The following is a 16813-nucleotide window of genomic DNA, read 5'->3' on the forward strand; positions in this document are numbered from 1 at the left end:
TACGCGTGTGAAAGTTTGCGTGTGTATAATAGAAACTTTCCCGTTCGATGAAACTGAAAGTTATCAAAGTTCCGTAAACAAGCACCGGCACTTTTGTGGGCAAAATTATTCATGTTATATAGGATGTTAAGAATGAACGATCCTTGTTTCTTGTGAATCTTTTGGCCTTCATACTAACAGAAATCAGTTTAGAGATAAACTGTTCTCAGACATAAACTCACTCAATTAATGGTGCAGAGACTTGAATAAATCTAATTGCTTAGCAGCAACAAAAATCCATTATAATTGCAGTATAGTTTAACAATAATTGATTTTTAACAGCGGAGTGCCAATATTAAGCATTTGTGAAATATTCAATTATTTTGAATGCCTAGTTGAGAAAGAACGGAAACTAATTGCTGGTTTTGATCTAGCACCTGCTAGCATTTCAACGAAAAATAAAACGGTTTCCCTCAAAAATTTAAGTAAACTTATTTAAATATCAATATGGTACTTAAACAGGTGAAAATACTAACCTGTTTACGCGAAAGTACTTAGTATTGTAGATTTTTACCATTGAATTCTTTCTCTCTTTACAGCTTTAAAAATAATATTTCTCTCTTTATGGCTTTAAAAATAATTATGTAAATCCAGTCACGGTTACCATATTGTGGAGCTGAATAAAAACGGACACCCGTCGATTCTAAAATTGATTGCGGCAATAAATTTGACAGCAGAAATACTTAGTTGTTGTTACATTCTGTTCAAACATCCTGGAGGCTATTTATTATTCGGGTGTCGCAGCATTTTTCTTATACCTTAGTGTGAAGGGAAAATAGATTATGCATGTGTAGGAATACACATTTATTCGTGTAACGTTAGGTTTTGCTTTTGTACGTGGATGCATACCTTTTATTACGATCGATCGAATGGAAAACGTACTTTTCTTTCCAATAAAACTTAGAAAACGACTGCCGTCGAAGTGCAGACTAACGCAATTATTCATTCTTTTTCTCCTTATTATCGTTTTTATTCGGTCGTCACAGTGAAGGCCATGAAGTCGCTCCCTTTCAAATTATTTTAGATCCGTCCCTCTGATTTTCAACCCTTATATAAATCGGCTGGTAGTAAAACCTAATTTATGCCAAACGCTCGATTCAGGAATTCCCTCCTACTGACCTACCCTTAGTTCTGAAATTAACCCGCTGGGGGTCTGTATTATTTTCCACACAACTTGAGACTTGACTTAATTGTTTTCGTCTTGAATGGGTAAATATAATACGATAAAAGTTCGCATTTGATTGGCGAAATACATTGTAGTCTTCATAAATATGTGCAATCAAAACCATTATTGTTTCCATCATACTTTGTTTAATTTTAATTTATGAGAACCCCAATTACTACAAAGGATCCTGACCTACATTGACGTAGTATGCAAATTCAAATTCATGTCATTAATCTTGTGTTATCAATTGAAATTTAAAACGTCTGGTGGGTTAATATTTGTGATGTCTCATAATGTAAATAATGAAATAACTTAAATTCATGTAACTGTTTCAGTTTGGTCCCTCAAGTCAGGGATACGGCCCATCGTCTGGATGTCCTTCTCCCGGTCCTAATCTGCGACCTCCTCACTACCTCAAACACCACCTGCATAACAAAATGGGTTTTGCTAATGTAGGGTCTGGGTCGGCGCCGCCCAGCCCGGGTCCTCCACAGAATTTTCATATGGGACCGCCTGCAGGGCATCATCATTCTGGCATGGGTCCTCCACCATCGATGGGTCCTCCGAATATGCCGCCATCCAGCAGTCCTATGCTAACGAATAACCATCCGCACGAGGGTCCCATGCCGCCTCCAAGTTCAACACCAAATTCACATCCTCAGATGGTGAACGAAATGTTGGATAATGGGATTACTACTGCGGCACAAGGTTCCATGAATACTCATGTGACGGCTACTTCTGGTGGTTCCGTTACTTCTGTCGTTACGACTGGTCCGGATGGAGCACCTATCGACGAAGGTTCGCAGCAATCTACGCTTTCTAATGCCTCAGCCGGTGAGTGATAGTTAAAATTATTGATTTTTAAAAAAATTTAATGCATTTCATTATTTACTGGCGATATTTGCATTACCAATCCCAAATGGAGTAATATCCTACTAAAATTTACAGGCTAATTGATTTTACCACAATGAAAATATACTTTTCCATTTTTCAACGCTCAGTTTTATATTACTTCTCGTTAGCTCTCGTAATCTCGGTGTTTTAAAGAGATTTGGGTTTATACGTGTTATAATCGAATCAACCTAATACACTTTTGCTTTTAAATCATTTACCATTGATTGATAATTAATCAGCAGTGTTGTTGGAGTTCATGTAGAAGAATTGAATGATTTTTCAGCCTCGGGAGAAGATCCTGCCTGTCCGCAGACACCTAAATCTAACAGGAAAAATGATATGGGGCATTACAGTCACCCTTCAACACCCCAAGGGTCAGTTCCACATGAAGATTATGGGGACATCAGTAGTCCCGGCTGGCCCCGTACTCCTGCTAGTCCGGTAAGTGCTATAGAACTACAGAATTCGTTTTTTTTTCAGTTCGCCATGTTCAAATTTTGCTACTACAAAGGGAAGACGTATTATGATTGCTATCAATATTGTGTGTATACGCCTTCCTTTTTGAGCAGATTGAGTTTTTAACTGTCTCGTGAATTGTTGTTTGATCAGTAAATTGGACAGAGCTTGGTTACTTAAACACTGACATCAGAATTTATTTTCACATCATTTAAATAGCTGCTTTGAGGCCATTGTTTCAGTAACAAGCTCTATAAACTGTAGTTGTGTCGCCGTTTGTTTGGTGTTTAAGAAAATTTTCAAATTTCTGTGTTATCTTGATTGATGTGTAATTATCACAATCTTAATTTCTAGTAATTTGTGTCAAAAGTTTCATCCCGACATTTAATTGCATCAATTACTGTCTATGAAATTGTTTAGTGCATAAAAAAAGGTAATATCAAAAGCCTTTGTTATCGTTTACGTTCATTTCAAAGCATATAATGAAATATCTGTGTGTGTCATGTGCCAGATAGTTGAAGAGTTGGTCCCAGTTTAATTTAAAATTGAACTGTTTCATGTCATTTATCTATCCATTAGGGAAACTGGTCGAAAAAGTATTCATTATTTCTGTTGTTCAGTTCAGCAAAGGTAGCTTGATTTGTGTAGCACATTTTTATATGTCATGGTTCATGCAATTGATACTACTTTTTAGACAGTTTAAATTGCTGTAAATTTTTTGCAAGTAAATGTTGATGTCACGTATAGTGTGTTGCAGTTTCCTTACACCCACCCGCATCTCAGTTGTTTTAAATCGATTCAGTTTTGCATGCTGGTTACTGCATATTAAAATTCAACAAATTACCCCCTGGTTGTCTAAATGTAGCTCCTACTTTTGGTTCATCGTTTGTCAACTGAGATTAAGGGTAATGAAGGGAAAATCTTGACACCTGTAAATGTAAATAGCACACCGTATTTAATCGATTATGGGAACATAATTGTGCACCACTTTTAACTCGGAGAATTGGCGGCACAACTACTTTGATTTGTTTTTGGTATGAGAGTTAATAGGAAAATACCTGTCTAGTTTTTTCAATTATTTAGAAGGTTTTTGGAAGAGATTACTAGAAAGATTATTTACAGCCACATATTAAGTTTCAAACGCAAAAAAGAGCTATTATTCTCTGGTTGACTGCAACAAGTGCAATAGGTACAGCTTTAAGTCAACTACACAAACCGATATGTGTATTCCTGGCTGAAATCAAAGAATTCTCAGTTTTGATCCTCTGTTAAAACTGAGGAAAGTACTTGAATCAAAAACTTACTTATGAAACTGCACTTGTGTTTGGTATGCATTGACGAAGAGTAAACTAAAAAAGACTCTGAGCCGGGAATTGTGGATGCAAGACGGTCTTTCTCGCTGCACAAGAATTATTTTCAAATGCATTTGGCACATTTGGGCTACTTGGAAGTTGACCCTTGAAGACACAAATACTGTCGTATGAATACTAATCTGGTGCTAAAAAATAAGAGATTCCACTTTAATTAAAAACATTTAGGATTTTTGCAAAATGTTTTCCGTTGAATCACAGTTATAATTAAAAACCAACAATAGAGGGTTTAAGTAAATTATTTTAGTCACCGTTCAAAAGGTTTATTTTCTCAGACGCGTGTAATCTTCCATGCCTATTCTTCTGAATATAGTGATTAGCCTATATTTGATATATTATACAAATATTCTCTGTTTTTACTTTTTGTCAGAAGCTTAATGTATATTTTAAACATTTTTGATAGCAACTTATACGACAATAGTATAGTATGTAGCACAATAATTATAATTCATCTAACTAGATAGGTGCTTCCCTAATTCTCCTTATACCTTTAAAGTTTGGAAATAAATTCAATATTTCTGATTCCATATTATGACAATCTGAGCTAACTGGCCGGTGTTTCCAGGTGTTTAACAGTCATGTGCCTCCACAGGATACATATCGCTCAAAGGTTTATATACACATATTATAATTTTAGTTGTTATATTGCTTGCTGCTGCATGTTTTTGGCATGTTTCTAGTATGGATAGTGCTTGTCATAGAACCTAGTTAGTTAACTGACCAATAGTTTAGTGCTTATTACACAAATTTCTACAATTTTAACATTTACAAATGGATATAATATGTAGTTCATGTTAAGTTTGCCGTTGGTATTTCACTTTTTAACTTACATATACCGTGGTGCAAGGGACAGAATTTGCTCATAATGAAGGAGTTGTTCTACCCACTACATGGTTTTGGTACTACTAACCTATTAAAATCTATTCTTATAGACAAATAGTATTTACTAATATATGTTTTTGTGGGATATTAAGACCGATGGGTAATCTTATTAAACGTGGATATATTTCATTACATTGTCACTGAAACAGCGCCCAATGGCTTATATTTTAATATTTTTCATTGCATTTTAACTGTAGTGTTTGTTGGTCAGTTAAGTAAATTTGTTTTTGTCCATCTTCAAGTGTTCTTACATATTCTCAGTTTGTTTTCTAAACTTAAAAAGTCGGCATTATAGCATTAGAAAATGGACAGAAAGTAGCATACACTAACTACTTAGATATTTAGCATCCCTATGTTTGTGTTCTGTTAAATGTGACGTTGGGTGTGGTGTACTTTCAGAAAACTGATAGCCTCAGCAAACTTTACGAGATGGACGAGAGCCCGGATCGAAGAGCGTGGTTGGATAAATTATTGGCTTTCATGGACGACAGGAGGACTCCCATCACCACATGTCCGACGATATCCAAGAATCCTCTTGATTTATTTCGCTTGTATATGTATGTTAAGGAGCGTGGTGGTTTCATGGAGGTTTGTACCTGTTTGTTGGATATTTGTTCCATTACCACCGTTATGACTTGCATGGATTATTTGTTCAATGTTTTAACGATAATTTCTGCGTGATTTACTGTACATCCCTTTGTTACTTAATTATTATTTAAAACTAAATGCGGCTTGAAACCGAAAAAATACATGATACTCAGTATTCCATACGGGTCATAACGGTCGTACTCACTCGTGATTTGTAGCAGAGTCAGAAAAAAATAGCCTCAAAATTTATTAGCCCAAGTGCAATATTTTCGCTTTAAGAGTCGGCAGAAACTGGGAGCTATACTTTGTGGGATTTAAAATATTATAAAAGGAATTTGGCTTTTCAAGTTGTTATAAATCATTGGCAAAATGCCTTCTGTAATTTTTCTGGGGGAGCCTTTCTATTGCCGTTTATCAAGGGCGCCCGTTGTAACACCTCACCGTTACAGGTGACGAAGAACAAGACGTGGAAAGATATTGCTGGACTGTTGGGCATCGGAGCATCGTCTAGTGCCGCCTACACTCTCAGGAAGCATTACACGAAAAATTTGCTGGCGTACGAATGCCAGTTTGACCGAGGAGGAATTGACCCTCAACCGATAATAAATCAAGTAGAGGCTAGCAGTAAGAAAAAAGGTGCCAAAGCCACTTCGGTGCCGTCTCCAGGATCTTCGAATTCCCAAGATTCATTTCTACCCAGTGGAGGCGGAGGAAGTATGGATGGTTATGGGGGCTACAACGGATATCCTCCGTCGGGCAATCCGGAATATCCTCAGAGGCCATCTTCTCAATCTGCCCCTTCCCCGCACGGAGGTAAGAGGAATTTATGGCATATGTTTTTGCTAACATTTAGTGTCTGTTGTGAATAACTTTATTAATTGGCTTCTGCAGTGTGTAGGGTATGTTTTGAGAGTATTTATAAACATCTTCCCGTCGTATATAGGAGGAAATAATTGGACAATTTTTCAGAGTAATTGAAACGGTAGTTGAGGCATTTTCCGACAATTTTATACCTTTAATTTATTTCAATATCTAGGTATACAGGATGTAAATCCAATGAGTAAATCCGTTAAATACACGACTTAGGTACTCTGCTTACTAACGAAAAAGTGTGAATATTGCCGGTTGAGACTCTATTGCAGGACAAATCTTTATGTTTGTCGTGCAGAAATGCGCCGATATCAAATATCCCTGATTCAGATCCGCCGATTTGTACATTTGGGTACATAAGGTTCGGTCTTTAGTGCCTATTATAGCGCGGAAGCATGTGACCGATTAATATTATAAATTATATAAATATCCAGTAAAATTGTAGAAAACATTGTTTAATATGTATGTATGTATGAAAACATATGTTTAATCGACATTTTGGTATTTCTTTGGGCCATAACAATCAGTGATAACAGTTCCAATGATGTACACATGGGCGGATCAGCTAGTATACTCTTATAAAAACCGAGGTCATGCCCTTTCCAGGAAAGCTTTTTTGTGCAAACTTATTTTCCTGTAAAATATTGTTAAAATGTCGGCATTCTTAACCATCATTTTAATAAAATTCATGACATTAACTAAAAGTGTTTTAAATTAAAAGTATTCAGAACGTCTTAAAGATGAAACAGAAATATTAAAATAATAAATTGTTGTCCATTTTAGAAAAAAAAAACGGTAAACGTGGTAATAATACGGAACTTGTTATTCGATCGAGCATAATTTGTTACCTAAGTAAATTGTCGTAAAATTCAGATAAACGTCTTAAGAAATACCGTAATTGAACTTTTATAACCATAGGCATAGTCGACATATTTCAACAAATACAACAAAAATATTTGTCCATTATGTTTTCCAAATATTAAAGTTTCTGGGTTTGCAGTAGCATTTTCTGTGTAATCACCAAAAATACTGTATTATCCACATTTTGCTACTTTACACATTTTTCCAATTAAATTAATTTAATGACTATCATATAGTAAATCTTACGCACTAAAATAATTGTTGCGAAATGTCCCCGCAACTTTGTATCATTAATAATATATATTTTTGATGTGAGTTAACATAAACGTACTATGTGTACTGTAAGGTTATAAAGTCCTAACTGGTGGTACGATAAAAGCTTGGGGTTTTGACATATAAATTGAACAATTTTAGATAAAAAAACTTGCAAAAGTCTACTAGTCGCTGAATTTTATTTCGCACAAAGCTCGGCCACTGGTGTGGTATAGTGTTTCTAATATCACATTTCAAAATTGTTGGAAATGAAGTGTAAAAAATATATTTCAAGTCATTCCTAAGTGTGCTTTTAGAACTAGTCATATAGCAATAAATGTAAGTTTGTTTGACCAAATACAACCGTACCAGAATTAAATTATAATTTAGCTTATCTAAGCTGTGTTGAATGTTTTGAGAACTACGTATATAAACTCGAAGTTGGAGATAAAATGTCTGAACCTCAATAACATTATTTCAACTTTAAACAGCTCGACTTGTAATCTGAGAGATATTCGGCTAGTGACAAAGCAAAACCATAGAAATTCCTTATCAATATATTTCACCTTTAATTAGTTTTATCATATAGCAAATAGAATACTGAATTCAGCGCTTCAAACTGTGGTTTTATTCGACGATTACGTATACTCGGGATTTGTAACGTTTTTCGTCCACTGTATATCAACGCGCGTTCACGACGTTTTTGCACGGTAAACAACAATTTTTTCGCCAGTAAGCGACTGCCATGCCGAGCTATTTCCGATACTTTAGTCGGTCAGTTTTGTTTAGTTCCTTGATTCTGACACTAAAGTAATATGGATATGTATGAAATATGTAGTGTTTTGAAATTGTCTCGGAGAACTCGTTACCGATGGAAAAGAGGTACTTTTTTTATCTATTGTAAACATGCGGTTTTAAAATGTTCATAGCATTAAAACGAGAACTGAAAACGTGGCTTCATTGATTGTGAATTGAGGCGAGGGCGAGGGTTCTAACATTTACACACAAACCTTCCTTAAAATTGCCACCCTTTATGCTAACAGTGAATAAACTTTTACATATTGACAGCGATTAATTACTCGCAAGAGAGTCTGCTCCTTCCATTTACGTTCAGGTCATCAACATACCATCATAAAAAGGCGAAATTATCGTGCAGTTTAAAATCGAACAGAAATCATTTGATAAAGTTGTAATTGACAGGCCTGAATTAATTTCCTCTTTACAGTGTAGCGTTTAAATTAACTGTTTGAATGTTGAGTTTTCAATTTAACCATTAAATTATTTTGAAGGCTTCATTATTTTGAGGTTAAAATAGGAAGTTAGGAAAAGACAGTCTCATTTCTGTTTTCTTTTTGTATGCTGCAAGGTCTAAGGGAATTTGTCTCAAATTAGGACATTTTTGCAAAGGCGAAAATTAATATAGGAGACTATATATATATATATATATATATATATATATATATATACAGATGCGAGCAAAAAAATAGCGTCACCTACTTTTCGTTTTTGTGTTTTTTTTGTAACTTTCCTCAACATTTTCTTTAATATACGACGCACCAATATCAAATTACTTGTAGATTGTTCTTAAAAGTGTTCAAAGAACGTGTTGTGTTTATGATTTCACTCATCTCAATTGGTAGAAAAATATTCAGCTTAAAGCTACGAGCGCATAGGTGACGCTATTTTTTTTGCTCGCATCTGTATATATATATATATATATATATTCGAATCCCTACCTACTAATAAAGAGAAAACCGATTAGATATGTTTGAATTAAGATGGTAGGTAGCTAAAGAAGTGTTAATTATAGGTTCAGGAAGTGCCAATCACCTGAATAGCGCCGGGGGCCCAAGTCCTGCGGGCGGGGCTGGGGACAACGTAAGCGTGTCGAATCCCTTTGACGACGTATCCCCGAGTCCTCAACCAAGAGGGGGTCCCTTCCCGGGTGGGCCCCATCCGTCTTACCCGACAGGTAATTGCAGACATTTTTTTGTCACCACAAATGTGACTTGTTTTGCTTTTCTGCTCTGTAACGCAAATCTGATCAATAAATGGAAGGTCGAGCAACTTCAATTTCCTCAAAATTAGTCTCAAGAGGTTAGCATGCAGATCAACTGCTTTAGCTTGTATTAAAAGAAATCTGGATCGGTTTCGGAAGAATCCAAGAACAGTACACTCAAAACAAAACATACGCTAGAAAAAAATTAATCCTAGGCATATTTGCTAACAACCACTAACCTTGTGTATTAATTCTATTAACTGTAGCGCTATTAACGCATTTTTTTTTATTTTACTAAGTGTTATATTTATTATTTTCTGCATGTCATTAAGAATGCCAAATATATGAACAGGTTATCCGCCAGCCGTAAGACCAGTCTATCCATATTCAGGTGACTCTTCAGGCCCGCCAGCCGTGCCACCCAACAGTGGTCCACCGCCATCTTCCTCTGCCCAGGATCCCTACAATCGGTATAATGCTAATCCGGGAGCAGCGTACAGCCCTAGGCCTCCCTACAATACTACCCAGGGTACTGCAGGCCCTCCTGCTGCGCAGGCTAGTGGCCCAGGAGCTTATCCTGGGCATCAAGATTACTATAGACCGGATCAGGTAAGAATTGTAGCTTATAATGTATGTTTAATAGTTTAGGGGGCAATTTCGGGTGTATTACATATTATTTATAGCCAGAATATTTTTCTTAACATTAATTTATTTACTTTGTTATTTTTTGCGACTAATAAATGTTCCTTTGCTCAGAATTCGCCTGCTGGTGGTTATTCACCTGCAAACAAAAATATGCCACCCCCTGGACAACAGCCTCCAAGGAGACATCCAGATTTTGCCAAAGATCAACCATATCCCCCTTCCCCCTATGGACAACCCAGGGCACCTATGTACGGTACGTATGTGGTCCCTTATTGAATTTTTTATGTAGTGGTTTAACAAGCTAACTTGTGTAAGAAGCAGCTTGCTTTTCTGTTAATTTTTGAAGCAAACGTTTTCTTATACAAGGTCTCTCAACTTTAACATTAATCATCACCTATGTGCAGATTGACGCCTGGAACTGAGGTAACCTAAAAAATTATGGGATATTAAAATGCATTTATCATGAAAGGGTGTGTAACTGCCCTCTTCAGGCAGCGCCCTAGGAGATCTATTGTGTCTCAATATCTATTACAGTTTGCCAAGCAGAATCAGAGAAGTCAATTATGTCGTTAAGTGCGATTTTGCAGAAATCCGATGGATGAATTTGGATATTTCGCAGTTTTTAAAATCTTAGTCTTTGATTAGATGGATATTCAGTTTTCTCACTCTTCGTGTACAGTCTGCTTAGCGTCAGATTCTATCGCCGTTACCATATATATGGTCATTCGACGTTTGACTTTTATAGGTTTCACAGGATATCACCTGACGGGAACTGACATGGTTTGATATTACATTCTGTGCTTAATTCTATAATGCACATAAAAAGGTGAATAAAAAGAGAGAATAGTTAGAAATGATTAGTATACAGTCTGATTTCGATTATCTGATTCTCACATTCTTAATCTGCTAGAGGGCGAATTTGAAAATTCTCAAAGTTGTTTTTACAATTATTCAACTGCTTCTTGTTGCAGGTTTGCTGCTCTACAAAAGAAATTGTTGCTAAGTCTTATTATGATAATTCCAACCGCGTGCAGATAGTGCCTTTCTAAGAAAATGTTTAACTTCAACTTTTCTTTATACAGTTCAAAGTTTCAAGAGTTTAGATGTAATGTTATGGAATTACCTCTAAAAATTGTTTTTGTTCCATAGTACTAACGTCTGTTATTTTATGCAGGAGGGTGGCCAAACAATACCCAGTACCGACCTCAACAATACGGTACTCCCGGCAACAACCAAGTACCTCCTCAGCAATGGAGCCAAGGAGCAAGGCCTGGCGGTCCTTGGCCAAGCAGCCAGGGATATCAAGGGAGTCAGCCGGGACAAAATTGGCAACCTTTGCCTAATCAAGGAGGTCAAGCTTCTCCAATGAGACCAGTGCATCGGCCGGGGAAGCCGTATCCGCCAATAATGCCGCCTGCTGGAGCTGTCAAAGGTTCTAACCAGCAGCCCGTGGGCAATTCTTACGGACACGGGCAAATGCCAAAGAGGGAAATTACGTTTCCTCCTGATAGTGTTGAGAATGTGACTCCGGTTTTGTACAGGCGGAAGAGAATTTGTAGATCGGATGTCGGTCCAGTCGATGCCTGGAGATTGATCATGTGTTTGCGCTCTGGAATTTTAACTGAAAGCACTTTCGCCCTTGACATGCTGAACATTTTATTGTTTGACGACACATCCGTAGGATATTTTGGCCTGAGCCAGTGGCCTGGATTGCTGGATCTTTTGCTCGAACATTTTAAGAGGAATCTATCGGATATGTTCGATAGTTCTTATCCTAGGGAGGAGAATTTGGAGGAACATGACGTAGATTTGGGGAATGTGGCGAAACCAATAGATCCGAGTTTGAAGTCTGTAGTTTTCAATAAAACCACGAACTACACCCTGATGTCTCGACGAGGTGATCCAGTAAAATACGTCGACCGCCCCGATGATATCTTCATCCAAGATAATGTGAAGGATTGGGACATGCGTGGGGAGGTGAACGTTGCTAATACATTAGCAGAAATCCCTTCCGATCCATGGTACACCAACGCCGATCACATTCTATCAAACTTTCAGGCTGAGTTCGGGCGAATACCATTCCATACGAGATTAGAGGACAAGAAACGCGAAATTAAATCGGAAGTAGCTAAGGAAGAAATCGAACGAAAGGTGGTCACCCCTCCGCCGGAAGAGGCACCACCTCCTAAAATAAGTGACAAAAAACGTAGTAGGACGAAAACATTAAGTGATGTGATATCTCGAATTAAAAAAGAAACGGCGGAAGACAATGAAAAAGTGCTCATATTAGACGCGTCCGTGAAACGGGAGACGACTGTTAAGACTGAAGTAGTGAGTGAGAGTAGTCTGAACTGTGAGGAATCAGGGTCCTCCAGTGTAGATCTGAATATTAGTGTAAATGGAGAGTGCAGTAGTAGTACTGAAAACAGTAGTGAGTCGAAAAGGGTGAAAAGTGCCCCGATTCAAGACCCGGCTAGTTCTCTAAAACGTCGGCGCCCGTTGGACTATGAGGACGAGTCTTATTCAAGGGACGAGGCTAGTTTGGTCCTTCTTACTGAGAGCCAAGACAACCTGGGCAAGAGATGTGTTTGTATATCTAATATCCTTAGGAGTCTTACGTTCATTCCGGGCAATGAAAGCGAATTTGCCAAAAGTATTAGCTTCTTAGCGCTTGTAGGAAAATTGTTACTTCTACACCACGAACATCCTCCAAGGACGCAAAAGACTAGGAATTACGATCGAGAGGTAAGCCCTTAATCGTTCAACATCTCGTTTATTACTAATAACGTTTTATCGTCCTGAATGTCCTTCCTTTACTGTCATCTTAACATCACCAGTGCGGGCATTATTTTTTTAATTTCAAGCGTTATATTTTCACTATACCACATTAATCTTCTATCATGTATGTCATGCTTTAAATGGTTTTGGATACAAATAAATAGTACTCCCATGAAACTTTGCATTCGTAATATTTAAAATTGCTGTTTGAGGTTGACTTAAGAGATTTTAAGGAATGAAACGATTTAAGTGTATTAGAATGAACGTTCCTCTAATTATTAAATTTTTCGAAATTTCAAAATATGATCGAATATTTCCAATTTTCGCGAATTTATGTAACAAAAAACATTGAAAAAATTGTACGGGGTGTCAGGTTTACTTATGTCATACTCATCTTCATTAATATCACTCAATATCCATAGTTGTGAAGTTCATCGAAACATGTTTAATAAAAAAATTATGAAATACTTCTTAAACATACTGTTTAGATAGCTTTCACATATACAGTTTATGCAAAAAAGGAGTTGCGATTTAACAATGAGGCAAGGAAAAATACATCATTAGACAAGATTTAGTTTCAATCAATAGAATCTTTATAGGGTTAGTTTTGCAGTTCTGGCAAATTGTTACGATTTTTCGATTTGTGGCTGGGAAGCACGATTATGAAATGATTTACTATAGCTACTAATAGAAAAAACTGTCATTGCTATACGTTTTTTTGCAGCCAGACAATGACATTGCTTTCAACACCCATATTAAAGGATATCTTTTTTGGTTTAGAAATACAATAAGCCTATATAACAAAACTTACTTTAAGCTTACAGGTTTTTTATATTGAAAATTATTTAAAAAATCAATAAGACGTGCTTGCTGGAGATTATGGAAAGTTCATTTCCATCTATTTTCTACCGGAGACATGAAAATAAGAATGTTCTATTGAAAGAAAGAAACCTTTAATAATTATGCAAACTCCAATGCACATCTTCAAATTACAGACATGCAAGTTTACCCAAACCGTACCGAAAAGGGGGTAACAATAAACATTATTGAAAAATGGCTTCCGTTATCGTGGTCAAAAATTTCATTACACTTACGCACTTACCGAAAATACCGAATATACTGAAGTTCTATAGAATTTCTATCAACAAATAAATTCCAAAGAGAATCTTTGTTTCTGAAATTCGTCAGTTAAAACTGATATTTAAATTCCTCCATTAGAGATTAAAGATGTTTTTTTCTTTTTCAGGAGGACGCAGATTTTGCAGATTCTTGCAGTAGCTTACAAGGTGAAAGCGAATGGTGGTGGGACTTTCTTATACAAATCAGAGAAAATATTCTAGTTTGTATAGCTAACATCGCTGGCCAAATAGATATTTCCTTGTATGAAGAAGATGTAGCCAGACCAGTATTGGACGGGCTGTTGCATTGGGCGATTTGCCCTTCGGCTACAGCCCAGGATCCGTTCATCTCGGCGGGCCCAGCCTCTTTACTTTCGCCTCAAAGGTTGGCGCTTGAGGCCCTCTGTAAGCTGTGTGTTACCAACAGCAATGTAGATTTAGTCATCGCAACTCCTCCATTTTCGAGATTGGAAAAGCTATGCGCCGTACTTACGAAACACCTCTGTCGATCCGAAGATCAGGTGCTAAGAGAGTTTTCAATCAATCTTTTGCATTATTTGGCAGCTGCTGATAGCAGTATGGCCCGAGTGGTCGCCTCTCAAACGCCTTGTGTATCTCTTTTGGTAGCATTTATTGAGCAAGCCGAACAAAGCGCGTTGGAAGTGGCAAACCAACGTGGAATAAGCGCGCTTAGGGATAATCCTGATTCAATGGGGACGAGTTTGGATATGCTGAGAAGAGCTGCAGCTACATTAGTGTTTCTTTCACGGCATCCGGATAATAAAGCCCTGTTAGTCCAGCAAGAATCTAGATTATTAGCTCTCGTGATGAGCCAGATATTAGATCAACAAGTGGCTTTACTTATATCGAAAGTACTGTATCAAATATCCCGCAGCTAATCTGCTCCTGTGCTGTAGATATTAACCCTGTGGAAATAATTATTGTGGTCGGGTGTATGTACAGAATTTATTCGTGTATAGTGAGCCCTAAGGGACGATTGTTCGCAAAAGACGGAGTGTATGCGTATGCTATGTGGCGCGAATGTAAAGAACTACTTCGAGACCAAGACTAGATCGAGACTCCGATCTCGGAAGTAGATAATCGATTCACCTAGTGTAATCCATTAAGTTGTACCATTTTGTAAATTAAGCGACGTATGTCTTTCTGGAAAGTGTTAAACATGCATCCGTGTTACTTATTTACTTTATTTATTATTTGATATAAAGCGGTATGTCAGTAATGCAGCTATTGCTCTCTGTGAGCAGCTCGGACCTTTTTGTTTTCAGCGCCCCGCGCCGTAATTTCTTTTTACTTTTTCTTTGGTATTCATGTGCGAATGCTTTATACATGTCTGATAATGAATTTAATTAAATAAATGTACAAAGGAAGTACCGAATATGGTGTTTTTATACGAGTTTTAATTTTCTGTGTATATTTAGAAATGTTTTATACATCCCATTTTAGCTGTTACGTTTAAATCTGTTACTGAACGAGGAACGGCTGTAAGAGTAGAAACGGCAGTCTTGAACTAGAACTCAAAATGTAGTTTAAAATATGTGGTGATATTTTTCTGGCTGTAGGTATATTCATCTTATGTACGATTGCATATTGTAAATCAAGTAAATGCTGAATACACCATTTTCTTTTTACTTTATTGTAGATCCCCTAGATTGGAACTGCAGACACTTTAGGTACTGCTAGTAAAGAAATATACCGTAACTGCCATCTACAAGAACTGTACATGTTGTATTAATCAAACAGTCTTACTTGGTTATACATAATGTACGTAAATGTCCAGAAATTATAAAAATATCGACCATAAATGATTTTACTGTTACGTTGTTACGCTAATTACACTATGCAATATTAGAGAGAAAATACATGTTACGGAAAATAAGATCTTTCACAATGTAGTGAAGCTGATTGTGCAGATTGAAGCCGAGAGTAGAAAAGCAGAGATCTACGATGCTTGTTATTTCATTTCCAACAGATGCGTTATTTCATATTTGCGACTTTGTTGGCTTGGCATGAACGGTAAGTAATTTATTTGCTTTTTAGTACAGCGTTTTTAACCCAGTAAAATAAGTGTCATGTTATCGAAACACGTAAACGTAATTAGCGAAAGTCCATTCTTTTCGGACTGACTTACAATGGAGTTGTTACGCGTCAAATGATGTAGAATGTTACCATTAAATTTAGAAATCCATTCCAGAACAATAAATTCGAGTAATTTTCTTACTAATTCGCCTATCCACTATTTTTTGAAAATATTTTATTTTCTAACAATAACTTACTTCCCACGTTCAAAATTGCAGAATCAAGGATAGTGTTATGGGATTGTTCAAGGCAATTTGTTAACGTTAATTAGGGTAACGATCTCAATATATGTCAAAGTAAGGTTAACGCGTATTCTTAAACGCGTCTCCCGTTATCTTAGAGGAAAGGCTGCCATGTATTAGTGTCTAACATTCTGTTGCCAAAGATGAATCGGCACAATCTGCGCATATAAGACGTCAGAGGTCAGGATGACGCCATTTTTTCTGCTTTTGCCACTATGGATTAGTGTCTCGGGTACCAAAAAAGGTGACGAGACGAAAATTAAAAAATAATGCTACATTAATTTCTTCTAGAACATTGACAACCATATGTACATATATGTATAGCATAGGAATTAGACAGTTTTCGGTAACTACAATCCCACTTTACGTCTAAGCGTCAATTTTATGTATGAGACTTAAATTGATATTTTCACATGCAAAACTGTCAATTTTATCCGCACTTTATTTACATTCAGAAATTACTAGTTTGGTGCTTTACAGGCCTCTAAGTATAGTAATGACGATAAATAAGTGAACGTAAAATTTAATGTACTGGATTTCGTCATTTCAAATAAGAT

At 36.7% G+C, this 16813-nt stretch overlaps 2 protein-coding genes across 7 annotated transcripts in view; one reads left to right on the plus strand and one right to left on the minus strand.

The window, feature by feature from the left end:
* Nucleotides 1-15557, plus strand: part of osa (trithorax group protein osa) — a 39232-nt gene extending 23675 nt beyond the window's left edge. Inside the window, exons 5-14 of one of the 6 annotated variants that reach the window (XM_066402983.1) lie at nt 1540-2038; nt 2382-2539; nt 4490-4534; nt 5206-5394; nt 5844-6207; nt 9188-9349; nt 9729-9985; nt 10133-10274; nt 11196-12766; nt 14046-15557. In XM_066402983.1, coding sequence (XP_066259080.1) covers nt 1540-2038; nt 2382-2539; nt 4490-4534; nt 5206-5394; nt 5844-6207; nt 9188-9349; nt 9729-9985; nt 10133-10274; nt 11196-12766; nt 14046-14816 — 4158 coding nt within the window. In that variant the 3' untranslated portion in view covers nt 14817-15557. The remainder of the gene's footprint in view (nt 1-1539; nt 2039-2381; nt 2540-4489; nt 4535-5205; nt 5395-5843; nt 6208-9187; nt 9350-9728; nt 9986-10132; nt 10275-11195; nt 12767-14045) is intronic. The other 5 variants (XM_066402984.1, XM_066402986.1, XM_066402987.1 and 2 more) reach the window with 5 other exon arrangements.
* tgo (Aryl hydrocarbon receptor nuclear translocator homolog tgo) overlaps nt 1-16813 on the minus strand; it is a 118261-nt gene that overhangs the window by 57063 nt on the left and 44385 nt on the right. The gene's annotated exons all lie outside the window — the stretch shown is intronic.

The sequence above is a fragment of the Euwallacea similis genome, chromosome 27, assembly GCF_039881205.1.
Source record: "Euwallacea similis isolate ESF13 chromosome 27, ESF131.1, whole genome shotgun sequence".
In the NCBI taxonomy this organism is placed as follows: domain Eukaryota; kingdom Metazoa; phylum Arthropoda; class Insecta; order Coleoptera; family Curculionidae; genus Euwallacea; species Euwallacea similis.